The sequence below is a fragment of the Rattus norvegicus genome, chromosome 7, assembly GCF_021556685.1.
Source record: "Rattus norvegicus strain SHRSP/BbbUtx chromosome 7, alternate assembly SHRSP_T2T, whole genome shotgun sequence".
Taxonomy (NCBI): Eukaryota; Metazoa; Chordata; class Mammalia; order Rodentia; family Muridae; genus Rattus; species Rattus norvegicus.
The window spans coordinates 30,876,989-30,891,182 of record NC_141540.1 but is presented as its reverse complement, the minus strand read 5'-3'; the positions used below and the strand labels follow the sequence as shown (position 1 = coordinate 30,891,182).

Sequence of the window (14,194 nt, the reverse complement as noted above, 5' to 3'; positions counted from 1 at the left end):
TATTTGCACACACATGAACACTCATGCACACACATACACATAACTAGGTTCTAGGTAAGAGTCACTTGGAAAGTTGGAATGGACCGAAACCTGCTTCTTCATCCTGCAGCCACTCGCTGCAGGGCTTCTGTAAAAGGGCAGGGCCTGGGCATGCATGCACAGGGCTGTCTGCTCTTCAGACACCACAGGGGTCAAAGGGAAGAGGACAGGAAGGTCTCTGCAGCCTTACCCTGTGTTCGTTGATGAGAAGGTCCCGGGCAGCGTTGAAGATGAGCGTGTGGAGATGTTTGGAATAGAACACCAGGGTGTAATCGTAGTCGAAGCCATATATCTCGATGTCCGACAAGCTCATCTCATTGTTCGAGAAAATGGCATCTGGATTCAGCAAGTTGTTCATGATGGAGGGAACCAATTCTAGGAGCAAAGAAAAGAACCTGTCATCTCCTGGGACAGACAGGGGTCGGATGGCGTCTAGACAAAGGGAGCAGTTTGCACATCCATGTGATGTCTGGAACAGGCAGATCCCAGGCTGGGGAGGCAGCTCAGTGGTAGAACACTTGTGGGGAGGGAGGAAGAGGAGGAGGGAAGAAGGAGAAAGGTAGGTTTGTGGGGACAGAAAAGAAGACTAGTGGCTGTGCCAGATGGGTGAGGAGGTGACTGTTACTGTGTCTAGAATTTCTTTCCAGGTGGTAGAAATATTCTCAATTTGATTGTGGTGACGGGCACAGCAGAATGCATTTCATGAATATACCAAATCCATGGGTGGGGCTCCTAGAGTCCTCATGTGAGTTCAGAGGAGTCTCCATCATGCTGATGAGATTGTCACTGAGAAAGAACACGTGATACAGTGCCTCAAGGGATCAACATTTTTAAATATGAGAGAGAGAGAGAGAGAGAGAGAGAGAGAGAGAGAGAGAGAGAGAGAGAGAGAGAGGTTGATCCTAACATTCAATGTATTGGCTACCCATGTCTCCATATATATCCTATAAGGCTGACCTTACTACACACACAAGCCTGTGTGTCAGTCTCCATAGTTCATATTCAACCACAAGCTCACATCACCGCAGACGCTGAGATCTGACCTCAGGCTACTACGACCTGACACTTCAATATATGTATTATATATGTACGCCATAACCAACCTGACATTTGACTCATTTAATTCCTTCCTACTTAATAATAACACCTTTGTGGTGAGCAGATCACTTCTTTCAGCTGCATTAGGGGTGGGGTCACCCCATCCAACATCGGGGTCCACCAGACAGGGAAGCAGTTTGTACTATAGCAGGTCTTTCTGTTTGAGGGGCAGCTATGACATCACTTCTTTCTTAAAGGGATTCCAAAAATTCCTTCTACCTTACCATTTCCATGAGTTCAAATGGACCCTTACCGCGATCCGATCTGCAAGGCAAGGGAGGACTGTGGCTCAGGGCTGTGACTCAGTGGCAAGAGTACACGCTCGCTCAGCATGCCCAGAGCCATCTGACCCCCAGCACTGAAAGTACAGCCTGAAGATGAAATAGAGGATGTTAGTGGTTTTAGCTCTGCAGTGTGTTGGAATATTTCCCTGTATTTATTCCCCCAAAAAATAATCCATTTAAGCCATGGATTTTTAACAACCTATGATTTTTAACAACACTAAAGCCATGTCCACTCCTGCTTCTGCTCTCACCCCATCCAGACACCATAAAGATTGTTCACAGACTCTGAAGACAGCGTCCCCACAGCCATGTTGGTAGCCTGCACAGAAGACAGAAGAGAGAATGTATGACTGCAAGAGTGTGTGTATGTGTACATGTGTGCTGTGGTGTGTGTGTGTGTGTGTGTGTGTGTGTGTGTGTGTGTGCCCCTGCACTGCCCCCAGCCAACCAATCGAATGTAAAACTGTATTTTTAAAAACAAAAACATAACTAAATGAACGAGTCCGCCCATTATTTTTACGTCTTTTGACTATGAGCAGTTTCCACTAAGGAGTCATCTTAGTAATCAAGCCATGACAACCTTATTGGTCACGTGACCAGACCCCTACCAGGGCAGAGTCCCAGCTATAGTCCTGAAAGTTACAGCCCTTGGCAAACCCAGCAGAAGTTAGAAAAACCTCACAGACCTTCGGTCAGTGGCAGATGGCTACCCCCTGAGGTGTCTTCCCCATACATCAAATTAAAATCCCACTAAGACCCCACACAGTTCCCAAGCCAGGCATGAGTGAGCACAGTTTTGCCCACACTGACATTTCTACAGAACTCCCCAATAAATGACACACTCTCATTAGCGTCCTTCATTAAAAACAACAGACAACTGCCTTGGGTCTCAGGGTGAGGGCGGTGGTGGGTGGTTCTCTGTCTCATCCGCAAGTGGCACGGCTCGGAGGGCAGTAAGACTAACGTGCAGAAAACAGGAGGCAGGCAGTTCACGAGAACTGACTCCCAGGCAGGGAGAAGTCAGCACTGCCTGGTCCTCCAGATCTGATACTGAGGATCCTTGTTATGTGGCCGGGTTGCTGTAGGTGATGCTATTTCCTGCGTATGACAGATTCACCCAGATGACGTAGGTGAGCCGGATGGCTTATGGTGTGCCCAAAAGCTCCCCTTTCACAAATGACCTTTGTGTGGGAAGCTCCAACAGCCTGCTTTAGTTTAGGCTTATATTTAGAAAAAGCACTGGCAAGAAAGCCCGAAAGGCAGTACATGAGAAATGCCCCACAGGTCAGCCGGGTGGAGCCACCCAAGGCTCCCCAGAGCTGGTCACCAATGGGCTGCCCATCACATGAGGGTCATCACCTCCACGCCTGGCTGTGTCACATGCCAGTCTTCAACACAGGCACAGGGGAAGCATCAGAAGCCTGAAGGGACCTCAGCTACTCTCTAATGTGACGTCATGAACAGACTGCCCCTCTCAGTCACCCACTGGAACTAACTGCAGAGGTAGACACGGGAGTGAGTGTAATGGAGAAAGTGAGTTCCTTTTGCACACAACAGAGACAGCAAGAGGTACGACTGGTGCTGGGAAGTGGAGCGGCAGCTCTGTGCGCCACAAGGCACAATGGGCTGGAAGCTGTGTCCCCCAGTAGATAATATGGCTACTGTGGGTGATGCTATTTCCTGAGTATGACAGATTCACCCAGATGACGTAGGTGAACCAGGTGGCTTCTGGTTCTCTATCTACTAATCCCACAAACCACTAGGAAATGTGCTAAACAAGGTAGGGTAAATAATCCCAGCACCTAGAAGCATGGGGTGTGGGGTGGGGTTCAGCCAGCCTGGGCTACACAGTACCATAACCCTGTTTCAGAAAAGAAGTTGCAGGCATTCTGTTTTGATTTGGGCTTGTGGTTGTTTACTGTATTATGACAAAATAACGCATATAACAAAATTTACCGCCCTAATTTTTTTGTTGTTCTGTTTTGTTCTTTTGGTGTTTTTGTTGTTATTTTGTTTGGTCTTTGTTTGAGATTTGTTTGTTTGTTTGTTTTGAGACAGGATTTCTCTGTGTAGTCCTGGCTGTCCTGAAACTCACTCTGTAGACCAGGTTGGCCCAGAACTCACAGAGATCTGTGTGCCTCTGCTTCCTGAGTCTGAGACTAAAGGTGTGAACTGCCACTGCCCGGCCATCCTGATTATTTTGAAGTGTAGTTCAGTAGCTCACCCTCTGGAGTCCCACTGCCACCATCCAGCTCCAGAACTCTCTCTTTGTAGTGGCTATTCCTGGTTGTCAACTTGACTCTATCTGGGATGAACTACCATCCAGAATTGGAGGCTCATCTGTGATCCGGACTTGAGGCTGGGAGACACAAGATTCTGACCTGGATCTTGGCATGGAAATCTTGAGGCACAGTGGCCATGAAACGCTTAGGCCCAGGTAAAGTAACACAAGCCTTTAACTCCAGGAGACTGAGGCAAGGAGATCTCGGAGTTCAAGGTCAGCCTGGGACAAAACAAGTCCCAGATCCAGGCATGATGATGGTACACACCTTTAATATGAGCCACACCTTCTGCTGGAGATCTACATTAAGGACATTGGAAGAAGAAAGATTCACTCTTCGTCACCTGCTTGCACTTACGTGCCAGCACATCTGTTGGAACCTACTTCCACAGAAGACCAGCTCAAACAACCAGCCTCGTGAGACTGAGCAACTACTAGATTCTTCGACCTCCCATCCACATCTCACCACTGCCGGAACTATTGGACTACAGACTGTAGTCATCACAATAAATTCCCTCGATGTAGAGAGACGTTCCGTAAGTTCTGTGACCCTAGAGAACGCTGGCTAATACAGTCTTGGAACACTCAAACACCGTCCCCCTAGATAACACCCCACTGCACACCCACCCCCAGCAGCAACACGGCTGCACGTCTCCGAGAGGTTGGCTGCTCTTTAGCACCTCACACACACAGGCTCGCCCAGCACCTGCCCTGCACGTAATGTCTACTGCTCATCCATGGTGACGCACCCACCGGGTCCTCCCCCTCCATACTCACCCAACAGCGCCCATGTGGAGAATGACCCGGGAGGTTGGTTCTCTTCTGCCATTGGGTCATACATGCCTTCACCCACCGAGCCGGCTCACCAACCCTCTACTTATACACTGACAAACTTCCATCCTGCTTTCCTCAAAGCTGTACACTCCTCTGTTCCGCTTTTTTAAGATTCCCCTCAGAATATCATTCATTGACTCAATTCTATCTTTACCGCTGACAGGAAAAGAAAACGAACAAAGGCAAAACTTAGGTTGAATCCGGTGTCTTCCCTCTCTATTCAGGCAAATATTTTAAATTGCCTGGAGATCCGAGCGCGAGAAGTACAACTTCGGCCAACCTTGCTTGTTCTGCTTCATATTCAGAAATGCTAAGCAGCTCCCCATTAATAAAAGCCTCCAGTCAGGCGGGGCTATCAGTGTCAGTCACAGAGCAAACGTAGGGAGAGCGCCAAGTGGAAATCCACGGCCTGGTTCTGTCAAGGGATTTCCTCACACAGTCAAAGGCAAGATGACTGTCATTCAGCTATTGGGCAGGCAGCCTAGAGAGTCATAAAAGTTGACAAAGTGGGTACTAGGGAGATGCTCAGTCAGTAAAGTGCCCGCCACTCAAGCAGGAAGTGACCCCCAGCACTCCCGTGAAAGCTGAGTGTGGGTACACGGGCATTTGAAATCCCAGCAAGGTGCAGAAGGAGGGGTAGATCCCTGAAACTCATGACTAGTCTACCTGAACAGATGTGTCTCAGGTTCAGTGACACATCTAAGGTAAAAATTTAAGGTAGATCTAGATCAAGGAAGACACTGGATGTTGACCTCTGACCTCTGCATGCAAGTACTTACATACATGTCTCAAACACTCACACAAACATGTACATGTAATGGGAAGTAAGTGAGAGAACGAGAGAGCAAGGGCGAGAGAGCGAGAGAGCGAGAGAGCGAGAGAGCGAGAGCGAGAGAGAGAGAGAGAGAGAGAGAGAGAGAGGAGAGAAGAGCAAGTCCGTTACTTCCCCTGTCATTATTCCAGATGGAAAGGTGAGTTTGACAAACGGGGGTCCCACAGCTGCCAGGGATAAGCAATGTTTGCAGACTCTGGCTCTCCGGCTCTCCGTGCTCAGCCAGTGTGATTTCGCCATCTCAGACCTGTGCCTGACCAGTTGGCCTCTCTTTCCTAGCACAGGGGGTAAGGGTGGGGTGGGGGAGGACTACTCATCTCCCCCCCACACCCCATTCCTGGTTCTGGCCAGCTTTGCTCAGCAGTTCCTGAGAAAACAAAGGTGGCAGCCATCACTTTGATGGCAGTACAGATGTGACAGAGAAGCCCCAAGATGAAGAATCCCGGAAGGCCCAGTCACTCCAAGGAGGTGGGGTGACCTTGGCATAAATGAGAAATGAACTTTGAGTAGCGCTGTCTGTAAGAACAGCTGACCAGGGCCTGCCATTCTTCCACTGCCAGAACCGTGAGGAACTCGTCCTACTGGGCAAGGCCTCAGTATGATTCCCTTCCTGACTCCAGGGAGCACGTGCGTGGCCAGCCCAAGACACTGAGGAGTCTGGAGCAAGCACAGGCTATCTCCTGCCTGTCAGTCTGGCCAGGTGCACTTCTGGGTCTGTCTGGTAACTTCACGGACGAACCAATTTTTTTTCTTCCGGCTTTGGGCACAGAGAAGATAATTCTGGAGGGGCTGGGGATCCTTACAGAGAAGCTGGAAAGAGCAAGGTCGGAAGCAAAAGGAACCGCCCAAGGACATCTCGAGGCCAGGACCACGTCACGTCACACTTAGAGCAAGCTCTACCTCTGACATTCCAATACCACGAGCCCATAAAATGTCTTCTCTAGGTTCATTTTATTTCTGTGGTGCCAGGAGTCCAACCTCAGCTTCTTCTGAAAACACTCTGGCTTTGCACTTCAACTAAGTCGCCTTAAGTTTTTAACTGCTTTTCAAGGACGTTTCAGCTGCTCCAAAGTATTTCTGCCTGGAATTTTGCATTTCTGCTCTGCATTAAAGGTTTTCCCTAGGGGTTGGGGATTTAGCTCAGTGGTAGAGCGCTTGCCTAGGAAGCGCAAGGCCATGGGTTCGGTCCCCAGCTCCGAAAAAAAGAACAAAAAAAAAAAAAAAAAAAAGGTTTTCCCCAGCCTCTCAGGATCTTAAACTGTTCTTCCACAGCTATTTCAACCGGACAAGTGGTCTGCGGTCTGTGACTCCACCACACACGGCTGAGTCTGTGTCAAAGTCTGCCTTTCCACGGATACTACATGGAAAGAACCTCAAGGAAGGTTTTCTCACACAGAATGTTGCAAAACATACACCATGCACAACAGTTTAATTTTTTTTAAATATTAAAAAACATAAAAATGTATAGATATAACGTAACTTTCCAGATAACAAATTTTTTAAAATCCAAAGAATATGTTGAAAAGTATTGGCAGATTTACAAAACAGAGGCATATTAGACAAAAAAGAAAATTTTAAAAACAGAAATATCCTTAATACATTTTAAAGTCTATAAAAAAAAGAAATTAAATAGCTAATTAACAAATGTTCAACCCAAATGTTTAAAAAAAAAGTAAGTAAAACCACACACAATCTACTGTCCTGATTTCACATACATGGTTTTGTATAGGAAGCAGGTGATCCTTGCCTAAGAAATAAAAATAAGACGTCAGTTTCCTCCTGTCTGAGTTTAGGGCATTCTTGTTGCTAGTGCTGTCTGCTTTTGGTAAGGATGGAAAGAAAAACTGGGGCAGGGCTGGGGGCGGGGCTGGGGCAGGGCTGGGGCTGGGATTGGGGCTGGGGCTGGGCTGGGGCTGGGGCTGGGGCTAAGGCTGAGGCTGGGGTTGGGGTTGGGGTTGGGGTTGGGGCTGGGCTGGGGCTGGGACTGGGACTGGGGCTGGGGCTGGGGCTGGGGCTAAGGCTGAGGCTGGGGTTGGGGTTGGGATTGGGGCTGGGCTGGGGCTGGGCTGGGGTGGGGCTGGGGCTGGGACTGGGATTGGGGCTGGGGGTGGGGCTGGGGCTGGGACTGGGATTGGGGCTGGGGCTGGGCTGGGCTGGGGCTGGGGCTGGGGCTGGGATTGGGGCTGGGGCTGGGGCTAAGGCTGAGGCTGGGGTTGGGGTTGGGGTTGGGGCTGGGCTGGGGCTGGGACTGGGGGTGGGGCTGGGGCTGGGGCTGGGGCTAAGGCTAAGGCTGAGGCTGGGGTTGGGGTTGGGATTGGGGCTGGGCTGGGGTGGGGCTGGGGCTGGGACTGGGGCTGGGGCTGGGGGTGGGGCTGGGGCTGGGACTGGGGCTGGGACTGGGATTGGAGCTGGGGCTGGGCTGGGCTGGGGCTGGGGCTAAGGCTGAGGCTGGGGTTGGGGTTGGGGCTGGGGCTAAGGCTGAGGCTGGGGTTGGGGTTGGGGCTGGGGCTAAGGCTGAGGCTGGGGTTGGGGTTGGGACTGGGGCTAAGGCTGAGGCTGGGCTGGGCTGGGCTGGGGCTGGGGCTAAGGCTGAGGCTGGGGTTGGGGTTGGGGCTGGGGCTAAGGCTGAGGCTGGGCTGGGGCGGGGCTGGGGCTGGGGCTGGGGCTGGGGTTGGGGTTGGGGCTGGGCTGGGGCTGGGCTGGGGGTGGGAGTAGGCTGGGGCTGGGGCTGGGGCTGGGGGTGGAAGTGGGGCTGAGACTGGAACAGGGGCTGTGGGTGGGAGTGGGGCTGGGGCTGGGGCTGGGGCTGGGGCTGGGGCTGGGGCTGGGGGTGGAAGTGGGGCTGAGACTGGAACAGGGGCTGTGGGTGGGAGTGGGGCTGGGGCTGGGGCTGGGGGTGAGGCTGCTGCTGGGCCTTGCACAGTTTCAGAACAGAAACTGGCATTTTGGAAAGTTTCTGGAAGGTAGTTGGCCATCAGCACCAAGAGGACTATCGTCTTCCCAAAGCATATTATTAATAAGACATTGCCAGCAGAGGAGGAAGCTGGCACATGCTAGACAACTCTCGAGATCAACCTGACAGAAGCCACAATCCCAGAAACATTATGATGACATTTTCCTGATGTAAAGTTATGATTTAACTTTATTTATGAATCAATTTATATAAATCGTTTAGTTATGCCAGGCATGGGACTGCGTGTTTGTAATTCCAGCACTGGGGAGGCTCAGGCAGAAGGATCAAGAGTTCCAGACTAGCCTAGACTACATGAGAGAGCCTGTCTCAAAAAGTCAAGGGCTGAGAATATAGCTCGTGGGTGGAGTGATTGCCCAGCATCAAAGGATGACCTCAGGTTTGATCTCGGTACCACAAACAACACAAAATGACTTAGCTCTGTTTTTTTGGTCATATGCTAGATTTAAGCTCTTTTCTAGGGGAGGCAGGAAAATAATTTATCAATTCAAAAAGCCTTGCAGAAGACACAGGACCTTTTTCCTAGTGCATTTAGCAGTTACAAAAAGCAGGCAGAGCCTCTTATTTTCTCAGTACACCGGCCGGCTCTCTGCGGATGTCCACAGCGCTCAAAGGGCCACGGTCTCGTAGTAGGCGCTGATCACAGGCACTTACACTCTGTATGAGGCACACGTAAAACAGCAAAGACAGAGCTCAGTGCAGGCTCCAGTAACTACGCTCAGTCTACAGAGGGGGACAGAGAGATGACATAGGTTACTAATTCAGGTCACGTATCTTATGGTATGCAATCTGTACTGGCCTGAACGGGAGTGTCCCCCATCGGCTCATCTATTTGAATACTTAGTCCCCAGTGGGTGGCACTAATTGAAGAGGTTTAGGAGATGTGGCCTTGCTGGAGAGAGCATGTAGCTGGAGGTGGCTTTGAGACTTAAAAGCTTCATGCCACTTCCACTTCGCTGTCTCTACGTGGTGCCTGTGGTTGGGGTACAGTCACTCGGCTTCTTGCTCCTGCCACCATGCCACAGCCATGTGTCCCCTTTAGGACAGATTCTTATTACTCTAAGCCAAAATAAACTTTTTTTTTCTTTAAGTTGCTTTGGTTATGGTATTTTACCGCAGTAACAGAACAGTAATTAGTGCACAATAAGTTTCTAAGATTTTACTTTTTCGTTTTTAATTTTTTGAGACATGGAGGTCTCTCCATGTAGCCCTTGACTGAACTGGAACTCACTATGTAGATCAGGGTAGTCTTAAACTCACAGAGATCCACTGCCTCTGCCTCCAAAGTGCTGAGATATAAAAGTGTGACCCATTGGGATGGTTTGTCTATGCTTGGCCCAGAGAGTAACAGTGTTAGGATGTGAGACCTTGTTAAAGTCAGTGTGTCACTTCGGGAGTGGGCTTAGGACCCTCATCCTGCACCATGCCTGCCCGGATCCTGCCCTGTTCCTGCCTTGATGATAACTCTGACTGAACCTCTGAACCTCTAAGCTAGCCCTGACTAAATGTTGTCCTTAGAAGACTTGCCTTCGTCATGGCGTCTGTTCACAGCAGTAAAAAACTAACTAAAATACCCACCAAGCCTGGCCCAAAATATAATTCTATATTCCTAAGTCAACAAAAGATTTAAGATACAGATGTCCCTTGGCTCACGGGATAACACCCTACAGCCCATAGTAAGTTTGAAATATTATAATAGAAAATGCATCTGGCCAGTCAGAAGAGTGGCTTTGATAGGACACATTCAAAGCCACTTGGAAGGTTTATAAGGTTTGAATCAATCCCCAGCATTGAGGGCTGGGAGCATTTAATAGATTTTACCTACAGGAAGCCATAGCTCAACCTAGCCTACACCCAGTGCAGCCTGAGAGCACTTCGGTTAGACTCCAACTAGACAGATCACAACCCAACATGGCACCCTGTTGTGTAGCCCAACTCACGGCTACAGACTGATCCTCTCACCATCCCTTCCGAAGCATCCCAACACTTATATGAAATGACACTGACAGGACCAAAGCTCTCAGCCTCCCGCTTCTTCCAGGGCTCTGCCCAGCAGCTGCATTGCTGACTGACAGGCTCATTGTCCCTCCCACCTCTTGGCCAGAAGCCTCTCTTTACTTCTGCTTTGATGTCATCGCTTTACTGAGGTACAAACTGTGTGCAAGGAACTGCATATCCAGCATGGAATCCAAAACACCGAAGAGTGTTCCTCCCAACCCTTCAGCCCTCCCCCTCCCTTTGCCCCTGCTGTTATGGGGTCAGATTCCTATATTCATCTCTAGAACTTTCTACAAATGAGGTCATCAGACAAGGCATGGTTTTTTTATAGCCTGGTTTTAGCACCTACACGTCTCCTGTTGTCAGCACAGTGCAGGGAATGAGGCGAGAGTTATTAGTTAGAAAGCCCAGGTTGTCGGTGGGTGGAGGAAACCAGCCAGCTTGTAGAATGCTGGCAGGGGATACAAAGGGTTGGCTCTTCCTGGGGGACAGACAAAGCAGACTTCCTTTACATGGCTTCTGTTCATCTAAGGAGAAACTTTCGCCTCTCCAACAGGATTCCGCATCATCTCCAGCAACCCATGATGAACAGAATTACTCATCTAAAAGAAATTGCTAACGCACATGACATTTATATTACTCCCACTGAAAGTTAAAATTGCACCTTATTACTCTGTAATATCTGTGATTCCCACTGCGCCACAGAAACCCATCACACTTCCTCAAGTTCTGGGGGAGAAAAGCACACACTGAGATGAGATTAAATACAATAATGGCTTGGTGGCAACCTAATCTTAAGGTAAGTCATTTATCAGAAAAAATAAAGCTAACTGCTCAAGAGAAAAGCACATTTAGCTTCAAGGGACAAAGTTTCTTAGAAGAAAACAGAGCCAAAGATGAAACGCTCTTGCCCCTAGGGTACTAAGACAGAAAAGGAAGGAACATCAATGCCTTGCCATAACCACACACTGGGTGACCTCACAGTCAGGGTCTCGGTAAACACAGGGATTCCAAAGGCAAATTTGATCTGCAGAGGACCCAAAAACAGGGCAGCTGGTTTTCAGCTAGCAAGCCACTGAGTGTGGGCAAAAGCCAAGCACACAGTAGGTTCTTTGTAAACTCCTGTCCATTCTTTTTCTTATTCAGTCATTTCAGAGTCTTTTCCCTCAGGCAGAGGTACTCGACATGATCTAGGAATTGTCTCTTTCAAGGGATCTTTGATGAGGAGACAGAGACACGATGTCACCTTCATTCCCCTAACCTTTTGGAGACCTCAGTTTAGGTCAAACAGGGACTTGTGGCTTCAACACAGAAAAGAATCTCAGTACTAGCTGGAGCTTGACCTTTTATTGGAAGCATTTTAGTTACTTCTTGAAAGGTCCCCACAAAGAGGGGAGAGCGAGCAAAACTGCACAGCAACAGAGACCCTCCTTGACTGCCCGGGTGGGCCCTACCGTAATTGCAAGGTTTGCATGGAAATGGAAGCCAGGCAGGACCACGTGACCAGGGAATGAGGAGGTGTAAGGAGCTGCAAGGGCAAAGATGGACTCTTCCCTGAGCCACAGAGGGGAACGCAGCCTTGCCAACAGCTTGGCTTCCGCCCAGGGATCTGTTCCAGAGCTGTGGGAGCGCAAATGTAAACCCTACACCATGCACGGTATGGAAGGGGACAAGAACCACACACAGAGGCCGGCTTCTGCCTTTGTTCTCTTCACCCTCAGCATACGGTGGCATCTCCCAGAGGCTCTGTGGTATCTGTACTACAAGTGACTGAATGCAGAATCAACCAGAGAACCCAGACCCTTCTGCACATCACAGAAACTTACAAAACTACAAAAGCATGCTGATCCCCTAAGCTTTTTTATTTTGGAAAACCATTTTTTTAAAATAAACGTAAGTCATGCTTGGCTGGGCGGTGGTGGCACACGCCTTCTATCCCAGCACTCAGGAGGCAGAGGTGAGTGGATCTCTGAGCTAGAGGCCAGCCTGGTCTATACAGTGAGTTCCCAGATAGCTAGGCCTACACAGAGAAACCCTCACCCCCAAACACATACATATATACATACATACATACATACATACATACATACATACATACATACATACATACATTCATACGTCATTTATGTTGACAGGTAACTATTTATTATTACACTAAACAAATCTCTAAGTACTTTTTTTTCAACCTCTCCATTTTAATTTCAATGTACCCACAAATATAATTCCATATAAAAAAGTTTCCAAGAAGTATGGGGGCTCACAGAGACTAAACCACCAACCAAAGAGCAAGCCCCTACACCTATGTAGCAGATATGCAGCTTGGTCTTCATGAGGGTCCCCTAACAACTGGAGTAGGGGCTGCCTCTGACTCAGTTGCCTGAATTTGAATCCCCTTCCCCTAGTCGGACTGCCTTGTCTGGCCTCTGTGGAAGAGGGTGTGATTAGTCCTGCTTCAACTTGATGTGCCAAGATGGACTGGTACCCATGGGGGGCTTCCCCTTCTCTGAGGAGAGGGGGAGACTGAGAGGAGAGGAGAGAGGAGAGGCATAAGAGAGAGAAGGGATGTAATTGGAATGTAAAGTGAATAAATAGATTGATTGGCTAAGGTGTTAGGAGTGGTTATGATGCAAAGTCCTCAACCCAAGACCTCAACTACATATGCCAACCATGTACTGAACCCCTAAAAACTATTCTCTGAGGAAATTAAGTTTATAAAATGTTCTAAAGACAAAATGCTGGAAAAGGGCTGCCTTAGCTATACCTACCTTGCCTACTATTCCAGTTAAAGGGATTACCCAACTGATGGTAAACACAAGACTTTGCCAAGGGGCTAGAGAGACTGCTCAGTGGTTACAGGCACCAAGTGCTCTCACAGAGGAGCAGGATTTAGTTCTCCACACCCACATGGCAGCTCATAGCCATCTATAATTCCAACTCCAGGGAACCGGATGCTTTCTTGTGGCCTCGGCTGTCACCAGGCATACGCGTAGTGCATATACACACAGGCAGGCAAACACTAATACACACAAAATAAAAATGAATCCTTTAAAGACATCCTTGCTAAATCAGTGAGTCCCGAATGGGTAAAAGTGATATACTTTGCTATTAAATGAGCTGCTCGCATATATTCAAAAAGCAAAACAAAAATGGGGCTAGAAAGATGGCTCCGCAGTTAAGAGCAACTTGCTACTCATCCAGAAGACTCAGGTTCAAGCCCTACCACCCACAGGAAGGCTCGCTACCATCTACAGCTTCAATCTTATGGCATTTGATGCTCTCTTCTGTTGGAGTGCTGGTGTTGCAAGGATGAGGTCACACCTGACTTTATAGACAGATCCAGGTACCACACCCAAGGCTTTGTGTACACAACAAGTGCTCTAACCAAGCCACAGCCTCAGCCCTGTACCAGATTGCTTTCCATCAATATCTGATCAATTCACTTAGCGTGAAACGCTTCCTCGAAACCACAATAAACTAAAAAGGACTGGGCCAGTGAGACAGCTCAGCAGGTTATCTGAGTTCAACCACCCAGAACCCACATAAAGGTAGGAGAGAACCAACTCCCAAAGGTCATCCTTTGACCTCCATACAATAAATACAAAGTCTCAAAAAAAGTTTCCTAAAGTGAAGGACCAACTCACTAACTAGGAAGTTTTCCTACAAAGGCCAGTCTCAACCAGCTCTCCTCCCCCACCCCCCTCGGTACTAGCTGTACTGTACCATGCAGTAGTTGACCTAGTAAAATAAGACCACGGCCTTCCAGGACCCGCTGGTGTGAAGAAGACACACTGAAGGAAACAGTCCTTTAACCAACCAACATGTGCTTGGGAAATTATAAAATTGTCAGAAAGGTTTTT

General features: G+C 48.8%; 1 protein-coding gene across 1 annotated transcript in view; it reads right to left on the bottom strand.

The window, feature by feature from the left end:
- The window catches only part of Nt5dc3 (5'-nucleotidase domain containing 3), a 56,539-nt gene that overhangs the window by 35,560 nt on the left and 6,785 nt on the right, over positions 1-14,194 (bottom strand). Inside the window, 1 exon segment of the mRNA NM_001134887.3 lies at positions 230-414. Coding sequence (NP_001128359.1) covers positions 230-414 — 185 coding nt within the window.